The 18,212-nt window shown below is 39.8% G+C and overlaps 1 protein-coding gene across 2 annotated transcripts in view; it reads left to right on the forward strand.

The window, feature by feature from the left end:
- The window catches only part of LOC138045794 (mediator of RNA polymerase II transcription subunit 15-like), a 30,809-nt gene extending 16,109 nt beyond the window's left edge, over window positions 1-14,700 (forward strand). For both annotated transcript variants that reach the window (XM_068892418.1, XM_068892419.1), the window contains 7 exons: window positions 584-650; window positions 1,134-1,197; window positions 5,871-6,106; window positions 7,580-7,752; window positions 8,261-8,353; window positions 12,542-12,639; window positions 14,444-14,700. In XM_068892418.1, the coding sequence (XP_068748519.1) occupies window positions 584-650; window positions 1,134-1,197; window positions 5,871-6,106; window positions 7,580-7,752; window positions 8,261-8,353; window positions 12,542-12,639; window positions 14,444-14,491 (779 nt within the window). In that variant the 3' untranslated portion in view covers window positions 14,492-14,700. The remainder of the gene's footprint in view (window positions 1-583; window positions 651-1,133; window positions 1,198-5,870; window positions 6,107-7,579; window positions 7,753-8,260; window positions 8,354-12,541; window positions 12,640-14,443) is intronic.
- The last annotated feature ends 3,512 nt before the right edge of the window (window positions 14,701-18,212 follow it).

The following is an 18,212-nucleotide window of genomic DNA, read 5'->3' on the forward strand; positions in this document are numbered from 1 at the left end:
AGGCAATCGTAGATCTCGTTCGGTTTTTTGAGCGGTATTTCTGTGTTCTTGATCTAAAAGAAATTCCTCAACTGAGCAAACAGAAGCAAACCATCCCTCGGCTATTTTTGAAGGCGCACGGTTTTTGTGCAACGGCTGTCGGATGACGTTCCATTCTATACGTTCATTCATCACTAGTGAAATTTCGTTGTTCGCGTTTCTGATTGGACGAACGATATTTCTTCACAGTGAAATTTTGTCGTTCGTGTTCCTGATTGGCAACATTTAGAATCAGTACGAATTTTATTCACTGTGATTTTCGTGGATAAATCTCAGTACCTATGAAATAAAAATGGATCCCGTCGAATCTAATGCTGCGGGTAACCCTGCGATGGACCGGCATCCCATTCAGGGGGGAGTAGAAATACTCCTAGTTGCTTCATGCTACAGAAACCGGAGATAAGCGCCGGCCTGATGGACCTTCTAGGCTCGTAGCAGACTTTACCTACCTGCCGTTTCTTTTAAGAAAAAGGAAACCCATCCAACTTATCCCATTATCCATCCCATTTTACTCAAGGTAAAATTACCTAATTTTTTGTTTCAGAACATAACAACAGGGAGCTGCGTAAGCTGAAACATCTACATGATATTTTGACGAACCAGTCAAACAGGTTTGTGAAGAAGCTGTCGAAAATTAATAATCAAAATAGAAGCCTAAGTATAATGTGTCAAGACTTGTAAAGCATCCAGTAGTGGAACCGTTCTTTATTGACATGGTCAAGTGACAAAATTTGTACTTGTGTGTGTGTGAGACAATATGTTTTCTCAAGAATAATTTTGTTGAAGGATGGTTAAAAAGCACTGCTTTCTTGGAACATTTGCCAATGAGTCATCCACATACCATGAACTTATTTTATTTGTATGTTATGACAACTTCGATATAAAATACAATGCCTTGAACTAATTTTACATGTCTTGAAGTTAGGGCTTAAATGTGAAGGGTTGGTCAAGGAACTTGAATGTTGAGATAAATTGCTGCAAAAGACAACAATAACATGTCATTTCCCATCACTTCCAGGATTCGATTACAAAGAAGAAAAGAGACATGTTGATTTTATGAGTATTCGTGAAGTACACTCCTTGCAATTTTTCAGGGTTTCTCTGCAAGCTCTAGAAAGGAGTGGAAATGTTCTCAAGAACATTATCAAAACAAAACCAGTGAGTGCTTATTATACCTGTTATTTTTCAATATAGTGAGGGTGAAAGCTGACTATAAAGAAGTGTACAGTTTGAAGTTTCATTAGGCGTGCAGTTGTCAGCTGCGGTGTTTTTCATTTTAAGGAGTCGAACCGGTAACTCGTACCCACTCGATTGGTACCCAACTCCCACTCGATTCGTACGCAAATTTCTGTCGATTTGTAGGCATACCCAGATGAATTGCAACTCACTAAATTCACTTAAAGATGATACGGTCGCTTTAATATTTCTCAATTGACTTAATTGACTTAAATATGCAGTTAGCGCCCCATTTGTGATTTACGTAGCACAATGAATATACATGTATATGAGAGTGGGTTTATTTCCACCACCATTGTTACAATTGATGACCAATCAAAATGCCTCTGTTTAAAGTGCCCCTGTGACCAAAAAATCAATTCATATTTTTCTTTGGATTTCAAAACTATGTTAACAAAACACTAAGTGACCCACGTTTTAAGCCTTGATTTCAAAAAGACACCTCTTTATTTTAACTGTAATTTTCCTAATTAATGGTCCGCCATTACTAACATTATGTTCTTGAGAGAGCTGGATCGAGAAGAAAATGACGTCAAAGGCTCACTAGTTTAAGAATGCAATACGTGTGTACGCCGCAGAATTAATATGCAGCACGGGGGTTTTGGGCTTTCAGACATTTAAACTCACGCTTTGCATATATAATAAGCTGCGTTCACACGCTGAAATTTTAAGCTAGTGAGCCTCTGACGTCACTTTTCCCTGGATCCAACCTTCTGAGGTCCAATCGGTCAGTTTTGAACGTGAGTAATGGCGGACCGTGAAATCCAAAACTTACACTCAAAGTAAACGGCCTTTGGATAAAAATCAAAGCTCAAAATTTTGCCAGTCAGGTGTTAAGCAAACACACTTTCAAAATCTGAAGGAAAAAAGGAAGTGGTTTTTTTATCACAGGGGCACTTTAAGAGATTCTAGTGTCGTTATAAAAGCAAGCCAGGTTACGAGCTGCTCTAGTCCAGTAGAACATTTCGCAGCTTTCGTTCGCCGGCAGATTCCAATAAACGTTCACTTGTCGTGACCCCTTGCCGGCGCATGTTTAAAAACAAAACTTTTCGTTGCAGAAAAATCAAAGAAATGTGATGAGCGCATCATAGCAAGTTTGAAGAGAAAATTTGTCTCTGAAGAGAGATTATTTTACCGTTTGAATCAATGAATTATGCCCAGTAGAACCAAAGATATGTTTTTTTTTTAATTGTTTGCTATGATGCGACATTTACAATCATCTCGCCGGCGCGTGCTAAAAAACAATACTTTTCCTTCCTAAAAAATCAAATGTAATCAGCGCATCTTAGAACGTTTGAAGAAAATTGTCTTTTAAGATGGCTCGAGCTAGTTTTAAAGCTTTCAAGTAACGTTCTTATTAGAAGGTTTGGCAATGTTATAGTACCATGAGAAACACCAATTATTGCTGAACAAGATGCGGCCATTGTGACGTAATAAGTGACCATGGCAACGGGAAAGCCCTGCAATAACACCCTTTATTTTGTCTTGAGTTGCACATATTTCATAACAAACCCAGTGACCCCCATTTTTTATTGCTGGAAAGTGATTAGAAAGCCAAGATAAAACTTTCTGCAAAGTTTAAAAAACTCTGTTCAGCGAATTCTGAGCCACCCTAAATTTGAGATTTTTAAGGAGGCTCTGATTCTGCAGGACATATATTTTTGAAACTTTGCAGAACGTTTCAGTTTGGCCTCCTGGTCACTTTTCAGCAATGAAAAATGGGGGTCACCGAGGTTGCTTTTGAGATATGAGAAACTAAAGCCAAAATATTGGGTGTTTTTGCTGGGCTTTCTCGTTGCCAAGGTAACGTATTATGTCACAGTAATGACCGCTTCTTGTTCAGCAATAATCGGTGTTTCATGTGGTGCCATAACATTGCTGTTACGTGATACAGTGTGTAGTGTTAATCTTTTTTAAGAGAGTGTCTCTTCAAAGTGTTGAAACTGGTTAGAGTCACCTGAGGAGGGAGTATTTTACCGTTTGAATCGGTGACTCCAAAGTTATGGTTATTTCGGTGTTTGCGTTCACACAACAGTAATTACAAATCATCTCATTCCACGATGGCCTCCCACCGGCGCGTGCTAAAAAAAAATAAAAAAAAATAAAAAAACTTTTCCTTGCAGGAAAATAAAAAAATGTGAAACTTTGAAGAAAAATCTTGTCTTTGAACAGAGAGCATCGTACCGTTTGAATCAGCAAATTATGTCTAGTAGAACCGAAGATATGATTTTTTCAGTATTTGCCGTGACTCAACATTCAGTCATTCCTCGCTGACGCTTACGAGAAAAAAACCAAACCTTTTCCTTCCAGAAAAGTACAATAAATGCGATCGGCACATCATAGAAAGTTTGTAAAACAATCTTTTCTTTGAACAGAGTGCATTTCACCCGTTTGAATCAGCGAATTATGTCCAGCAATTTTGTCAATGTTTGCCGATCCATAATATCGGGCCTCTGCAGTTTTTTCGTGGTTTGTGCCAAAACGCGAGCCCATTAGTAAATCGTGCTTGATTGCAATTGTGTCCGAAAACTCCTGCGGTAGTCTATGGTGAAATGCTTTATGTATAACCTTTATTAAGACAAGCTTATAGGGATAACTAAGCGGACGCCAACAGGCATATTCAAGAACATGTGATGATGTCATATCCTTAGGTAAATTGAAAATTATTCTCGCCGCCCTACAATGCAGTCTTTCCACATAATCGACAAGATCCGCATTTAAACAGGACCCCCAAAAAATGAGGCCATAAGTTATCGATGACAGTATAACCGTACAATAGAAATTAATGAGGACTTCTTTTGGTGAAAACCCAGACCTTCTTATTAGATCAAGTTTCTTTGCAAAACTCTTCTTAAGATCGGGCATGTGCGGAACACAAGTAAGTTTGTCGTCGACATTCATACCTAATAATCGAGATTTATTGACCCACTCAATGATATCAGTGCTCATGCTGATCGCCATCGTTGGGCCTATAGCACGAGTTTTACTATTAAATTGGCATAGCCTCACTTTTTTCGGAATAGGGAGTAAGACGGTTTAATAAAGACCAATTGTAGAACTCGCTTAAGGCTTCATTTGACTGAGCTACCGCTTCATTTGCAATTCGTTTGATGCAATAAACAGTGTCATCAGCATATAAGTAGACTGAGCCTGATATCACACTTTCAGGTAGTTCGTTAGTAAACAAGAGAATAGTGTTGGTCCGAGCACCGATCCTTGTCGTATACCAACGGATACTGGTGTAGTATCAGAAGCGCTTTCGTTACCGACTATATACTGGTTTCTCTCTGTCAAATACGGGCAACCCAAGCCAGTGCATGGTCACAAATTGATGATGGGGGACACTATCAAAGGCTTTACGACAATCCACGAAGGCTACTGCTACTATTAGACCCATACCAATGACTTTTCGCCATGTTTCAGTAAGGTGAAATAGTAGTGGTTTAGTCAAATACATGTACCTTGGTCGGAGAGCTCATTGTCTCAGTGGGCAGATCCGCCTGGTGTTGAAAGAAAAACTACAACGGATTCAACGGAGAGTGTACCTCAGTCCTGCAGGAGTCAAAGCTTTTTAATGCGTTAGATGAATTCAGCAATGGAGACACGTCGCTAAAGCAACTTTACCGCTAGTATAAGTTGATAAGCATTTTAACGATGTTAAAGTAGCGTAGCGTATTCTTGTCCACGTTTTTCCGTCAGTATTCGTGAAACACAAGCCAGGTTTGAACTCCGTCAAATAGTGCACTGTCTTTCTTATGAATTCACTGCATGTAAATGCCATATAAATACGCATCATATTTTCAACAATGTTAGAATGAAATAATTTTTAAGCAAATAAATAGACTTTTCTTTTCTAAGACGCGATGATTCTGTCGATTTTGTGTGCATCCGAAAAGTCGGTAACTCAGTTTGTTAAATACAGTCGACTCACGATAACCCGAACCTTAATTAAAAACCTGCAGAGAGAGATTCTAGCTATGGGAATTTGAAAACTAATGACCAGTCGGAAGTTTGAGAATTACTTTCAATGCAGGTATAGGCATTAGCGAGGGCTGGAGTTATTGCAAGGCGAGTGTAATTTTTAGATAGAGAAAACTCCTATCTGTGGTGGTAGAAATTGTCATGATTACTCGGAGAACTACGTACAAATCGACAGACAACCGGGTAGGGGTTGATCTAGAATTGGGTATGAATTGAGTGGGTCCGAGTCGACTTGGGTATGAGTTGACCGGCAAAGGGTCCAATTTTCCCTTTTGCTTGTTTTAACGAAGGTACGGTAGCGGTTAAATGATCAAAAGATGTGTAAGCCTTGCTAAACGTAGACATCTGCCAGGCTGGTAGAATTTATCCGGGCATGAGGTTGTCCTCAAGTTCCCATCTTCGAATTTTATTGAAAGGAGTCCAAATATTTAAAACATTTTGTTGTGGAAGGAAGGCGGGTGTAATCCAAAGTCTGAAATCAAATTTCAGAGGATGTTATCTGCCTCGATCTTTAGCCTCTTTAGAGGAACCTCTCTTAGATCGAGGTAATTCTTCACCGATAATATGGTACCGAGCCACATCCAATGATGGTCAATAAATTGATATTTTAACAGCCATCAGTACCCACGCCGCCAGCTCCTCCGACGCCAGGTACTACATGCAGTACTTTCTCAAGCACCCTAGCACCTACAGTCCCAACGACATCGATTGACACTATCACCCACCCACAGGCCATTTGCAAACCACTGTATGATGCTGTATCGAGATGTGCTAAGTCTCCTATGCTAAGTCATACTCTACAAAGAACATTCTCTCCTCTCCTTCAAACCATGGAGGGTCCTCCTATACTGTAAGTTGGCTGCTTTATGGTGAACAGACTTAACTGATTAGAGTGTAATGTGAAGTGCTAGTTTTGTACCCCAAATGAACCATGTGAGCGTTAGCCCTACTAATGGAAATGGGCCCACACAAGGACAGAAAAAAACTCTGACCAGGGTGGGAATTGAACCCACGACCTTCGGGTTAGATCACCGCTACTCTACCGACTGAGCTACAAGCTCAGACGGGAGCAGGCCGTGGGAACTGATGATGTTAGCCCTACTAATGGAAATGGGCCCACACAAGGACAGGGAAAAACTCTGACCAGGGTGACTCGAGCTGCCACATCAAACTACATGTACAGCTGCAGAATTAAAGTAAATACCATTTTGTCGCTAAATTAGTCTGGTATGTTTGTAGCTTTTGGTTTTTGGTATGTAAATAGAGAATACTTCATGGAAAGTGCGGGTCTACGGTTTTTACGCACAAGATGTTGACATATCAGAAGTTTTTGGAAAAAATCTAAATTTAGTGCGACGTTTGCCGTAAACGCGAAGTTACATCGCACTAATGTTTCTGTTTCTTCGACAAATTCCCCGATCTCGGCGATGGTGGGTGATCATTCCCGTTGTAAGGAAACTGAAATGTGTATTGTTAGAGATGTCGACAAGAGTGTTGGCTCGTTATTCATCCTACATGTTGCATCAGCCCAGTCTTCTTGCGCCATTTTGAAATAAATCAGTTGGCGTCCGGCAGTTTCCCAAAGGATAGCATTAGATAACATCCGCTGAAACCACCTTCCTTTTCCTTTGCGGTGAAATTACAGGAACTAACTGATTACTTGCTTGGAAATAAGTTTAAAGATGAGAACAAAGAAAGGTTTCAGAAGATTGAGAGACTCGAACCTTACGTTCAGAGTCAAACTAAATTTCAAAGTTTCTAACTTTCAACGGAGGTACACTGTACTCCTTAAGGTTAACGGTTTTAAATCGGTGCTTAAACTGAAAATACTCCAGGTCTGTGGCAATGCACCGAAACATTGTTATTTTCTGAATTGAATGTTTATCTTCTCAGTTCTGTACTGGACGATCGAGATTTTCCTTTCATATACTCAGTCCTTAAACTATTAGGAATTTACATGGTGCAAAAGGGAAGGAATGGTCTCGTGAGGGCTTGGGGGATGTTTTGTAATGTTTCCCTTTTCTGAAATCTCGGCAAGAGCTGGAACTTTCGAGAACAGTAGAATCCTTTATCGTTTGGGATTTTGCCGACATACGAAAAATGGGCGTCATTTTTTCCCATGAAAGACTAACTACCAGTTGAGTAATAATAGAAATAAGTTTTTGCATCAAATGGAAACTCGGGAAAAAACCCGAGTCCCAGATGGGAATTGGAACCGCTGACTCTCCGTGATCTAGTTGGATGCTCTAACCACTGGGTTAATAGAGACTCCATGGTCAACAAGGGTGAAAGACTAATTAAATTCTGAATTGGATTTTATCAGGCCATTGCCCCCTCCTGCAAAGAAGATCAAACTAACTGATATCAGAGAAAAGAAGTGCACTGTACCACATGTGTTGCAAGGAGAACTTGCTAGATTACGCAGCCGCTTTCAAGTGAAATCAGGTGCAACTACAGGACCAGTACACAGTAACACACTGCTTCATTGTTCAATACGTAAGTAGAATTCCTCACAAAGACAAGTGTTTATTCAATTTGTGTTAGCCATATCTCATGACTGGCTTAGAAGAAAAGTCTGTACTGATCTTAGAAATAGCTTGAACCGAAAAAAAATAGGAGGTGCGGACAGGGAGGTTTTCAAAAGAGCCCTTGGAACAATTGAACATTAAGTAAGTTACTTTTGGCAAACAGGTGGTTATATGTGTCCGCATAGACAGGCGCGTTTTGCATGAGGCGGAATCGCACAATGCCATATTATTGTGCTCCGATGGTTGCGGACATCATCCCCCATTTTGTCGCATCCGCGGTTTGAAATCTCTCTACTCTCTCCTTCAAGAAGATGCTCTGAATACGTAAAGGTAAATAGTTGCTTGTGCCTTAAGCTTGTGCCATTGTCCTTGTGCAAATCCCCAGATAATCCTCGGTTTTCCTCAGTTTGTTGGGAGCGTAAGATAACTTTAGAATGACTGACTTTGGTTTGATTGTACTTCGTTCATCGTTTAAGATGATCTGAATCTGCCAGCAGTACCACCGATAGAGATCAGTGTCCCGCAGAACTACCCTTTCTCCAGTCCAGAGTGCAAGACCGCCAACTACAGTACGTGTCGTCGGTTATTAGGGAGCTTAAGCACGCCACGTTGTAGAGACGCGGACGGCGTCACACAACTACATTTATATTGTAAAGTATATTTCCCCTATTAGAGAAGTATAAAATTGAGGCCGACACCACTGTCGTGGCATTCGAAATGTTCTCTTCAAGTTGCTGTCCGCTTCTCAAAAACGCCGCGTGCCTTAAGCTCCGTATTAATTTGATTAGAGATGACTTATGATTTACTGCATCAGAATTGTAAGTGTTGTGTAACTGCAGTACAGTGACCTCAGGGTTTGGAACTTAAGCCTTGAGACTCGGGTAATCACTATGCGTTTGTGCCAATCAACTTTTGTATACTTATGTAAGTTTTTTTAAAATTGGAGATGTTAGGGATAGGGTTAGGGTTAGGGTGTAGAGCTTAGCCAAAGGAAAACACCGGTTTCCGTTGTTTCGTGTCTGATGGGATAGTATCTGGATAAGTGACCATCTGGGAATACGCCGTTTTGTACGCTAAAGGAAGCCAGGCTCTCGTTGTGGCTCTCACCTGCGCTTCCCACCTCTGGCATGTTATGGGCTGAGTTTCAGTCGATCTCAACCCCCATTCGAGGTGTTTCTCCGGGTACTCCTGTTTTCCTCCCTCATCAAAATGAACTCCCTGCTAATTACGTCTGACTATCTGTAAGATACATTGAATGGACGAGCTCTCAACTGGCTTGATAGCTCCGTTGGTCGATAAGTCCGGCGTAATCGTAGGCTCGTTGGCTCAAATCCGTTCAAGCCTGGATTTTCTCAAGCTTTCTTGCAACTGTTTCAGTTGCTTATCCAACGGGGGTGATCTTTTCAACGTTCATTTCGGGGTGCAAGATACTTTGTAGGGGGTGGGGATGAGAGAGGGAAGGGGACTTCGTGTCCTTTTGTACTATACACCTCAGTTTATTTCTTGAAATCAATATTTGTATGATCAAAGTGAAATCCACCTTGTTTTAAAGAGTGCGTCTTTTGGGGCATATTCCGATTGTTTCAAAATCAGAATATCGCCGGAAATTGTACATATCCTTCTGTAGCCTTTGCGTTGGGGATTTGGTAACTTGTCATTATTGTGAAACAAATAATGAATGATTTGCTAATTAGCCAGTATCAAAAATACCATAATACTCGTTGTTTGTCCCTCCAGTATTTGCATAAGCGTTGTTTTTATTTTCTCTTGTGACTTAAAATGGTCCCTACAGAGACTGGAAACAATGCTTATGCAAAATTTTGGAGGGACAAACAGTACTATGGTATTTTTGATAGTGGCAAATAATCTGTCACTTACGTTATTCGCTACGTATTCTGGGATCGCCAGGGGGGCAACATTGCAAGACACTAGAAAGAAATGTACAAAAGAATTTGTGTCTTCGTCAAAATCAGTGATATTGGAGGTGTTTGTGCGTAAAAATTGTACGTTTTTGTGTGACTACTGCGATAAAATCTATCGATTAACACTCTTTCCGGCTTGCGTAAGATCGATTGTTAAATCTACAATACTCGTCACATTTGTTGGAACACCCATCCCCGTTTGCCCCCTACTACACCGAAAAATGCTCATATAACATTGAATTGGGGGGAGGGGGATGTCGTATATATAGGTTACTTCATGGTTGGTGAGTGCGTACGATTTTTATTCACGAGTTGTGAAGGATCGCGTAAACGAACGAGTGAGCGAAGCGAACGAGTGAGTTTAACGATCCTTCACAACGAGTGAGTAATAAAAATCGTACAAATGAGCCAATCATGAAGTAATTTGTTTATTATATAAGTACTGAGATCATAAAGTTAACGAAGTATTTAAAGTGTTAATAGAGAGGCTATCAAACCACCGATAGTGAACAAAAGTCCTAACCAAATAGCAAAATATTTTTGAAATAAAAGAAATCTTTACCTTCCATACCTCGCTTGAGCACTTTTAAAACTTGTTAGGATCTTCTGAAGTATTTTTGTGGAGAAAACTAAGCAATAAAAGATCAAAAACTTTGAAAACCATGCATACACCAGTCTGCCGCCATGTTTACAAATCTGTGCACAGGCCACCCGCGCCAAAGTTCAACATCATATTAGCCAATCAAAAGGCTGATACGACAATTTTTCACTAGTGAAAATAACGATATAGCCAATCAGAGCGTCGATACGTCGTTTTTCACTAGTGAAAAAAATCGTATGACCAATCAGCCGGCTTCTCTATAGCAAAGAGACTATTTTTATCTCGATCCTTTTTGGAGTGTAAATCTCGGTACGTATATAATAAAAGCTGCGATCTTATAACACGATGATTCTGGACCATTCAATAAGTGTTCCAACTGAATATGTCTATTATTGTAACTGTGTCGAGTAATGCATGGTCTCTAAATAGTACAAAATTAGAGTTTGAAGAGATTGTCTGAATGAAGCCTTTTCAGTGGCCATTACGTGTGCTGAATACGTTTACAGAGCTATAAATCGTGATACGTTTAAGGTTATAATGAGTATTAAGGCCTGCTCTGCTAGTGCATAGTTATAATAGTACATCAAAATAATTGGAAATTCAAATCCCCTCTTTGTCACCATAAAAGATGAAAAATCAGTGTCTATGATGGGTTTAAAAGTGAACCATTTTTTGTTTAGTTGAAAATGTTCAAAAAGTTGCCCCCAGTTTTTATTTCACGTGTTCCCACTGAACTCGATGGGAGAGAAAAGTATCGCCTTCAAAACTTGCGGATGATGTTCAATAAAACTGCTTGACAACTTTCGGATTTCCCCGTTTTTTCAATCACTGGTTTCATCCCTCCACAGCGCAGTAGCTTGGTAAGCAATTTCCATCCCCCCAAACAACAATTTCTCTCCCTTGAGGGGGTAAAATTACAGCAGCCAAGTCAATGTTCTAACGCGCTCTGACAAAAGGAGAACAATCTTGATACACGTAATTACATGTTAAAAAAGCATTGTTTCGTCAATCCCTTCAAATTTATACCGAAGTCTGTGCTTTCACAGTCAATCTTTCACAATAAAGAGTGAACTAATCGATAGATTATATCACTATGATCACACAAAAACTTCAATAGACCAAATCGGCTAGCTCAATGTTGTACCCAATTGAAACCCTTGGGGAATAAAACGTTTTGTTTCAGGTATTTCCACATCATTTAAATGTTAATGCTGCATTGTAATGCAAATACAATTTACAACGAATCTTAACTTCGGGAGTTGGCCAATTTGTCCTATTTTCACGCACAAACATTGGTCACCACCGTGTCTCAGAAAATCACGACTAAAATGCGTAATTCTTTGTCCAATATCAATGCTTTTGACGAAGATACAACTTTCTTTTGTACAATTATTTCTAGCGACTTGCAATGTTTGCCCCCTGGCGATCCCAGAATCCTTTGCCCATAAAGTAGTCTCCGATTACTGGCAAATCATTCATTATGATGTCTAGTTGTTGGTTGCTTGGCAACGGACGAAGGAACAAGGCAAAGGCCTTTTTGGAACAAATGCATGGGACTCACTTTGTCCTTTCAGTTGCTCCTTGCGCCGTTGCTAAGCAACTAGCATGTCACCTTTCTCACGGGTGCAGTACACAATTACCACTATCAATAGTTGCAGGTACAGTCGTTGATTTTTGACGTATTCGTTTACTAGAAAATAGGCCAATAATAGCGAAGATATCATTGACGTCACTTATTGTCATTAATTTGACAACCAGCGCGTCATTGGATGTCGAAACAAAGGGTCTTTTTTACTCTGGTTGGCACATTTGAATAACAAAAGCATGTTTGGTAACAGGTATCTTCCCTATTGGTCTCCAGAAATGCATCATTAGCCTCCAGGCATGTGTTGATGAAATGCCAAATTGGTTTTTAACTGCAAGTTGTAATCAAAATCTAAACAAATCTGGTACACACCATTTTCAAAGCTAGTCAAAGTTATGGTTGTGGTTTATGGTTTAGAATTTATTTACCGCACACATCACAAAATCATGAGTCGGTTCACACAGTTCTTTCTCTAGGGTGAGATCGGACCGCAGCTTGTAAAGGTGTGATGTTGAAGGACGCACCTCAAAGAACTCGGAAGTGAGCTATTGAGTTAACAGTTCTGCAAATTAATGCAACTGACATTTTAAACGCAATATCACTGGCGGCAAGAATTTATATAAACATTACTTTTCTGTCTTAAATTTAGATGCCAACCCGTTTCTTCAGAGAGTTCAGCGGCAACTTTCTTCTAGACTTCAGCGCATGCCGGATATGTACTCGGTGACGTCAGTTCTTGACGCTTGGGTAAGTATCAGGACTTTGCGCATCAAGTCTTCATTTTATGTAAGGTTTTAATTAATACAAGACGAGGTTTGAGGACTACTCGTAGCTTAAGAAGCTCAAGTTTCAGACTTATTCACTGAATATAGGCCAGGGTCAAAGTTGGATTTTTATGTGCAGAAATGCAATTAATTCATGGTTGGCGGAATGGTGCAAAATGCAAGAAATCAAAATTGCTTAATTCCAACATCAACAACCAACCTGCAGTTCAACATTTTCTCCCTAGGTCAACAATAAAATTCGCTAAAATTCAACGGCTCATACAATAACCAACACTTAAATTACGTCTAATTCAACAACAATGGTAAGTCAACTTCAACGACAACGAATCATCTTAAAGCTAACATTGAAAAGCGATTTTAACTTCAAAGACAAAATATCAACACGTTCTCGCCTATGAATTCGCGATTATCCTGAATTGTTAATTTGCTTTGATTTCACTATTATCGTGATTTGGACACTGTGTCCCGTGACTTGTGATAGCAGAGAAAATAACGAAATAAAAAATCATATTATCTGTGGATTGTATTTGAACCCGGAGTTTCTACTCTATTGGAACCGCTTCTTTCCGCTTTACCACTGAAGATCACGATTCCGCCTTGCCCAAAAAACATTTATTTAAGGTGGCTCAAACCAGTTTCAACACTTGAAAGAAACGTTCTTATTAGAAGGATTGACACTACAACACTTTATCACTTAATAGCATTGTTATGGTACCAGCGGAATCGGTCGCCTGGTCGTCTACCTGAAGCCCCGCTGGACAAATTATTGTCTCGTGGGCTCATTAGGAACGAGCCAATGAGACGCGACCGATATTTGACACTTTTTTAGCTGTGACGTAAGATAAGGACATTCCTGCAACTCAAGCTGGCGCGATGTCCTTTTCTTACGTCACGCTCGATAAATGGACACATTAGGCCGAGTGGGGGACTAAGGCGAACGATAGGTGAAAAAGTAGTCGCGACTGCCTTCACTTTTAGCACTCGTAAAAAAGTCAGAATTCAATATTTTAAATAGAAAATTCCGAAAATGACTTCTTTAAAGATATGAAAATCTACCAAAAAAAAAACAACTTGAAGGGTTAGGGGCACATTAAGTCTACCATAGAATGTCGCTGCTGAAGAGTAATTAGGCCTAAGCTAGTAGAGTAATAGTTTAGGCCTAAGCTTTGATTTTAAAATGTTTAGCTTTGCCTTGAAGTTTGGAAACCAACCTCTTGTTGTGTTTAATGTTGTTTGTTGGCGCGTGATAATACACCGTTATCAAATAGTGTTTAAAATATAGCGGTGTGCTGGTCGAGTGGTTAGGTGACGGATTAATCAACATTCCCATGTTTGAGTCCTATGTCCATACACTTGGGTTGTCTTTTCAAACAAATATTACCATTTCCCATAATCCATATCAAGCTTTCTGTCTTCTCAATTCACGATAATAGTGAATTCAAAGCAAATTAACAAAAGACCAATTTCAAGGCTCTGGGGAATAAATATGAGGATTTGTATGAGTTTATTCCCCAGAACCTCGAGATGGTGCCTTTTGTTTAGGACTGAATTTTACTATATCGAAATTGGGCTATTCAGGATAATCGCGAATTCAAAGGCGAGAACGGGTTGCAAAATAGGCACTTCAACAATTTGGGAGCGAGCGAATGGCTGTGGTCGGGGGAGGGTGGAATCGCCTTGTCACGTGGTTGAAACCAAGAATTGTGGTATTAAATGTCCTTGAACGGTTTATGTAATCTCATATTATCATTTTCTTGTTTTGCCAGGAATTAAGCATACGGCAAGCTTGCATAGCAGAAGTTGCAGTCAAGTAGTAACATCACTTACAAGAAGATCAAAGATCCAAGAAGATCGCGGAGATTAAATAATATAGAGCCCAAGACATCCTGGTTGGAGACAACGCTAGGTGAATCGAAGGCAACGCAGCGTTCTCTTTTTAACGCGGGGAAAAAATTCTTCTGGAACCCAGGAAATTATAAAAAAAGGTTTAAGGAAAGAAAATATATGTTTATTTCTGGGCAAAGTACTTGTCTTTTGGATTGGTGTAAAATTGCGTGCATTTTCGTTGGAGGTGAATGCTTCAGTGGCATTCGTCTTAAGTTGGAGTCGCTAAAGCGAAAACCGAGACATGTATGACCAAAAGCTTGACTATCATTTACACTTTTCGTGTGGTAAGCAGCAAATAAGCGACTGTAGTGGTCCCTTTGTATTAAGGCCACACTGGTAAATGCAGCCGGCCTCTTGAGCTACAACATGATTGGCTCGTTGTCAAAACCGACAGAAAAACTAAACAAAAGAGACTATGACTGGCTTGAAGGAGTTGGGCCACGGCTGTCTTATTCAGTTTTTCAAAGCCTTGTTTTCACTAGGGACGCAAGCACAAGAGATTCGTGTCAAGTGAAAACAAACCATAACGGGAAGCACAAGCACGCAATGCAGAGACAAAGATTCAATAGTTCCATGTTCTCTCTTACAAGGCGGCGTTGCTATTGGAAGCTGGAACGGGTCCTTTTCACGCACTGCAAGTCCCTTTTTCATTGGACGAATACCACAGCTTGCGTTACGTCCCGTTTTCACACAACGCAAGCGAACGCAAGCAAAAGCGCAAGCACAAGGAAAACGAATTTCAACCACAAAGAACGGAGAAAAACTGTTGAGCTGAGCAGTTTTCAGAAACTCCAATTGCAGTTCATTTTAGTCTTACGTTTTGCCGATCCCTGCCTCCTTTAGCATTTGTTATTTTATTCAAACCTTCCTTCAGTGTTTTACGTTTCTCTTGATTTGTTTGCCAGTTTGGCTGAATTAATGGCACAGCCCCTTGAAACACTAGAAAGTGCCTCGTTGCTGTGTCACAACTAGCGTGCTAGAGCTGCTATAATAACCGCAATATGTATATTAATTAATACATTTACAAAACCAAAATAGGCGGTGAACAATATTTCATTCTCCTGAGACTGCGAGCAGTCCCTTAGAAGGAGCGAAAAAATCCCGAGGCACACTGCGCCGCGAGACTGGAATAGAGAAGAAAAAAACGGCATGCAACCCAGCCCCCCTCTGCTCGTTCACTCCAGTTTTCGGCTCTTTCTCTCGGTTACTTTGCGTGCCCTGTTAACTATCGATCAACTGGAAGCCAAGACAAGAAAAAGAAATTTGGGGATATTAATGAGAAAATAATGAGAAATATTGTGAGAAAAAGCTCTCAAAATTCCTTTGGTTGTGATTGGCCGTTCTTGCAGGGGTGCGTCACTTGCCGCGTTTACCTGAGATTAACATAGTCCTGTTCCGGGACTTCCTCTTACCCCGCCCTGAAATTGGGCCTGGAACTCAAAATTGAGGAAAAAACCATATTTGGAAAAACATTCCTTATTTGGGCATGGCGTATTCCCAGTGCTTTTACACTGGATAACGTGAAAGGAAATTATAACGCCAAGTTTCTGGAGGCAACTCATCTCGACGCGTTTAAGAAATGCCACTTTGCCTTTGTGCCTAAGGCGGAAAAACTGCAAGCTATTCATGCAGTCGTTACCGGTAATGATGGTTTTGTTAAACCTCCAACAGGATTTGGCAAGTCTATTTGCTACATGGTTGTTGCTCTAATATGTTTGCGATTTTCTTCGATCCGAGTCCGATGTTAATTGTAAATCAGTCCTTCTTATCGTGAGTCCCAATCGTGGAAGATCGGATGGATGACATACCAAAGTATGGAATTTCGTGCCTGAAACCCAACTGAACAGCAACATGATGTTGGCGCGGAAGAATATCAAATTTTGATTTAATTGCTCTCCCGAGACTCCTTTACAAATATACTGTATGTAGGTCGTGGATGTGAATCGCTCAACGAAGACTTATAAATCTCCTGCTGGAACTCTTGTTTATTGATAATTGCACTGATCCAGTTAACATATGTTTGAGTTGCACCGTAATTATTGAAACTAATTGTTTCAGGAGTTTAGGCCTACCAATTTTTTTCAAAATCGGGGGCAAATTGTTTGGATACCCAATATAAAACAATCTGGTAAAAATTTCGTAAATACTCTCAGTTTTATCAGGGATAATACACAAAAACCGGTGACAAACAGAGATTTTTTTTTGAGTAATTTGAGTAGAGTAATTTATTCAGACTATTAATTTTTCCTTAGAATAATTTATCAAAGCTCTTGTCGCATTAAATCTTTCTTTCATTACAAGGACAGACTTAGGGCCGTGGCCAAATGGTTAAGGTTTTATGTGGAGCTGCCTGTTGAGACTGCAATGAATTTTATATCAGAAAAACCATAGTTAATAGAGGGGAATGGTTTGGAAGCTCGGCAAACATCAAATGAGGAAACAAAGATGCCAAGATTTAGGTTGGAAAGTCCACGACCGTACACAATCTTTTGTTTTGGGCTCATACACTATGCATGAATTACGTAATCAACACGTTTCTATTGGTTAGTTCCTCGGTTTGTTTGTTTGTTTGTGAACTTTATTTCAACACGGTATATTCATCAGTTATTAATTCATATGTAATTACATAATTAAACTAACTGTATCTGACTAACAATATCCAATCCTACATCTAATCCAAAACCATAAAAAACTGCTTTACATGAATGCCGTGCCTAAAATACAAAAATTACTTAAGAGGATAAAAAGAGTTAAGTAGATGGCTAAAGTCACTTAGAGATTCTGCCCGCCGCAGATCAGAAGGTAAACTGTTCCAAAGTACCGCACCACTGTAACTAAAGCTGTTTTTCAAAAAGTTGGTGCGGGGCAATGGAACAGCAAGTTTGTTTACTGAGTCCCTCAACAGATATTCAGTTACATCAGAACGGTTAACAAACAGCTAACTTAGATACTCAGGTGTAAAACCATTTAAGGATTTAAATACCATAATAGCTTTCTGTATTTCACGCGGAGAACTTAATTTTCTCCACCCAAGTTTACTATATAAATCTTCAACATAACTGGAAAAAGTTAAAATTCGGGCAGCACGATTTTGTAGCTTCTGCAATTTATTTGAAAGCGTTAAGTTGCGGTTTCCCCACACAACACTGCAATAGTCAAAGTGTGACCTCACTAAGACATTGAAAGTAATCTTCAGAGTTTCAAAAGGGACAAAAGAGCGGACACCACCAGCGCCAACACTAGAGGCAACTTTCTTAATTAACTTCTCAATGTGAGAGCCCCAAGAGAGATTTTCATCTATATAGACACCTAAGGATTTTGCAGTAGATACTTGATTAACAGGAACACCGCCAATGGTAAGATGCGGAGGTCTCGGTAAAGTATTTAATCGCTGCCTTGAGTCAATTAACATAAATTCAGTTTTAGTTGCATCCAATGTAAGTTTATTGGAGACAAGCCAATTATTGACTGACTCGAGATCTCGATTTACAGTAAAGTCTCGTCTATGGCGGTTATATCATTGCTTGAAAATGTTAGATGCGTATCATCTCCGTACATCCTAGGCTGCGAGCTTAACAAACAGTTCGATAAGTCATTAATATATATCAAGAACAAAAGGTCTAGATAGCAGCAACAATATAGATATTC

This window comes from Montipora capricornis, chromosome 4 (genome assembly GCF_036669925.1).
Source record: "Montipora capricornis isolate CH-2021 chromosome 4, ASM3666992v2, whole genome shotgun sequence".
NCBI classification, from domain to species: Eukaryota; Metazoa; Cnidaria; class Anthozoa; order Scleractinia; family Acroporidae; genus Montipora; species Montipora capricornis.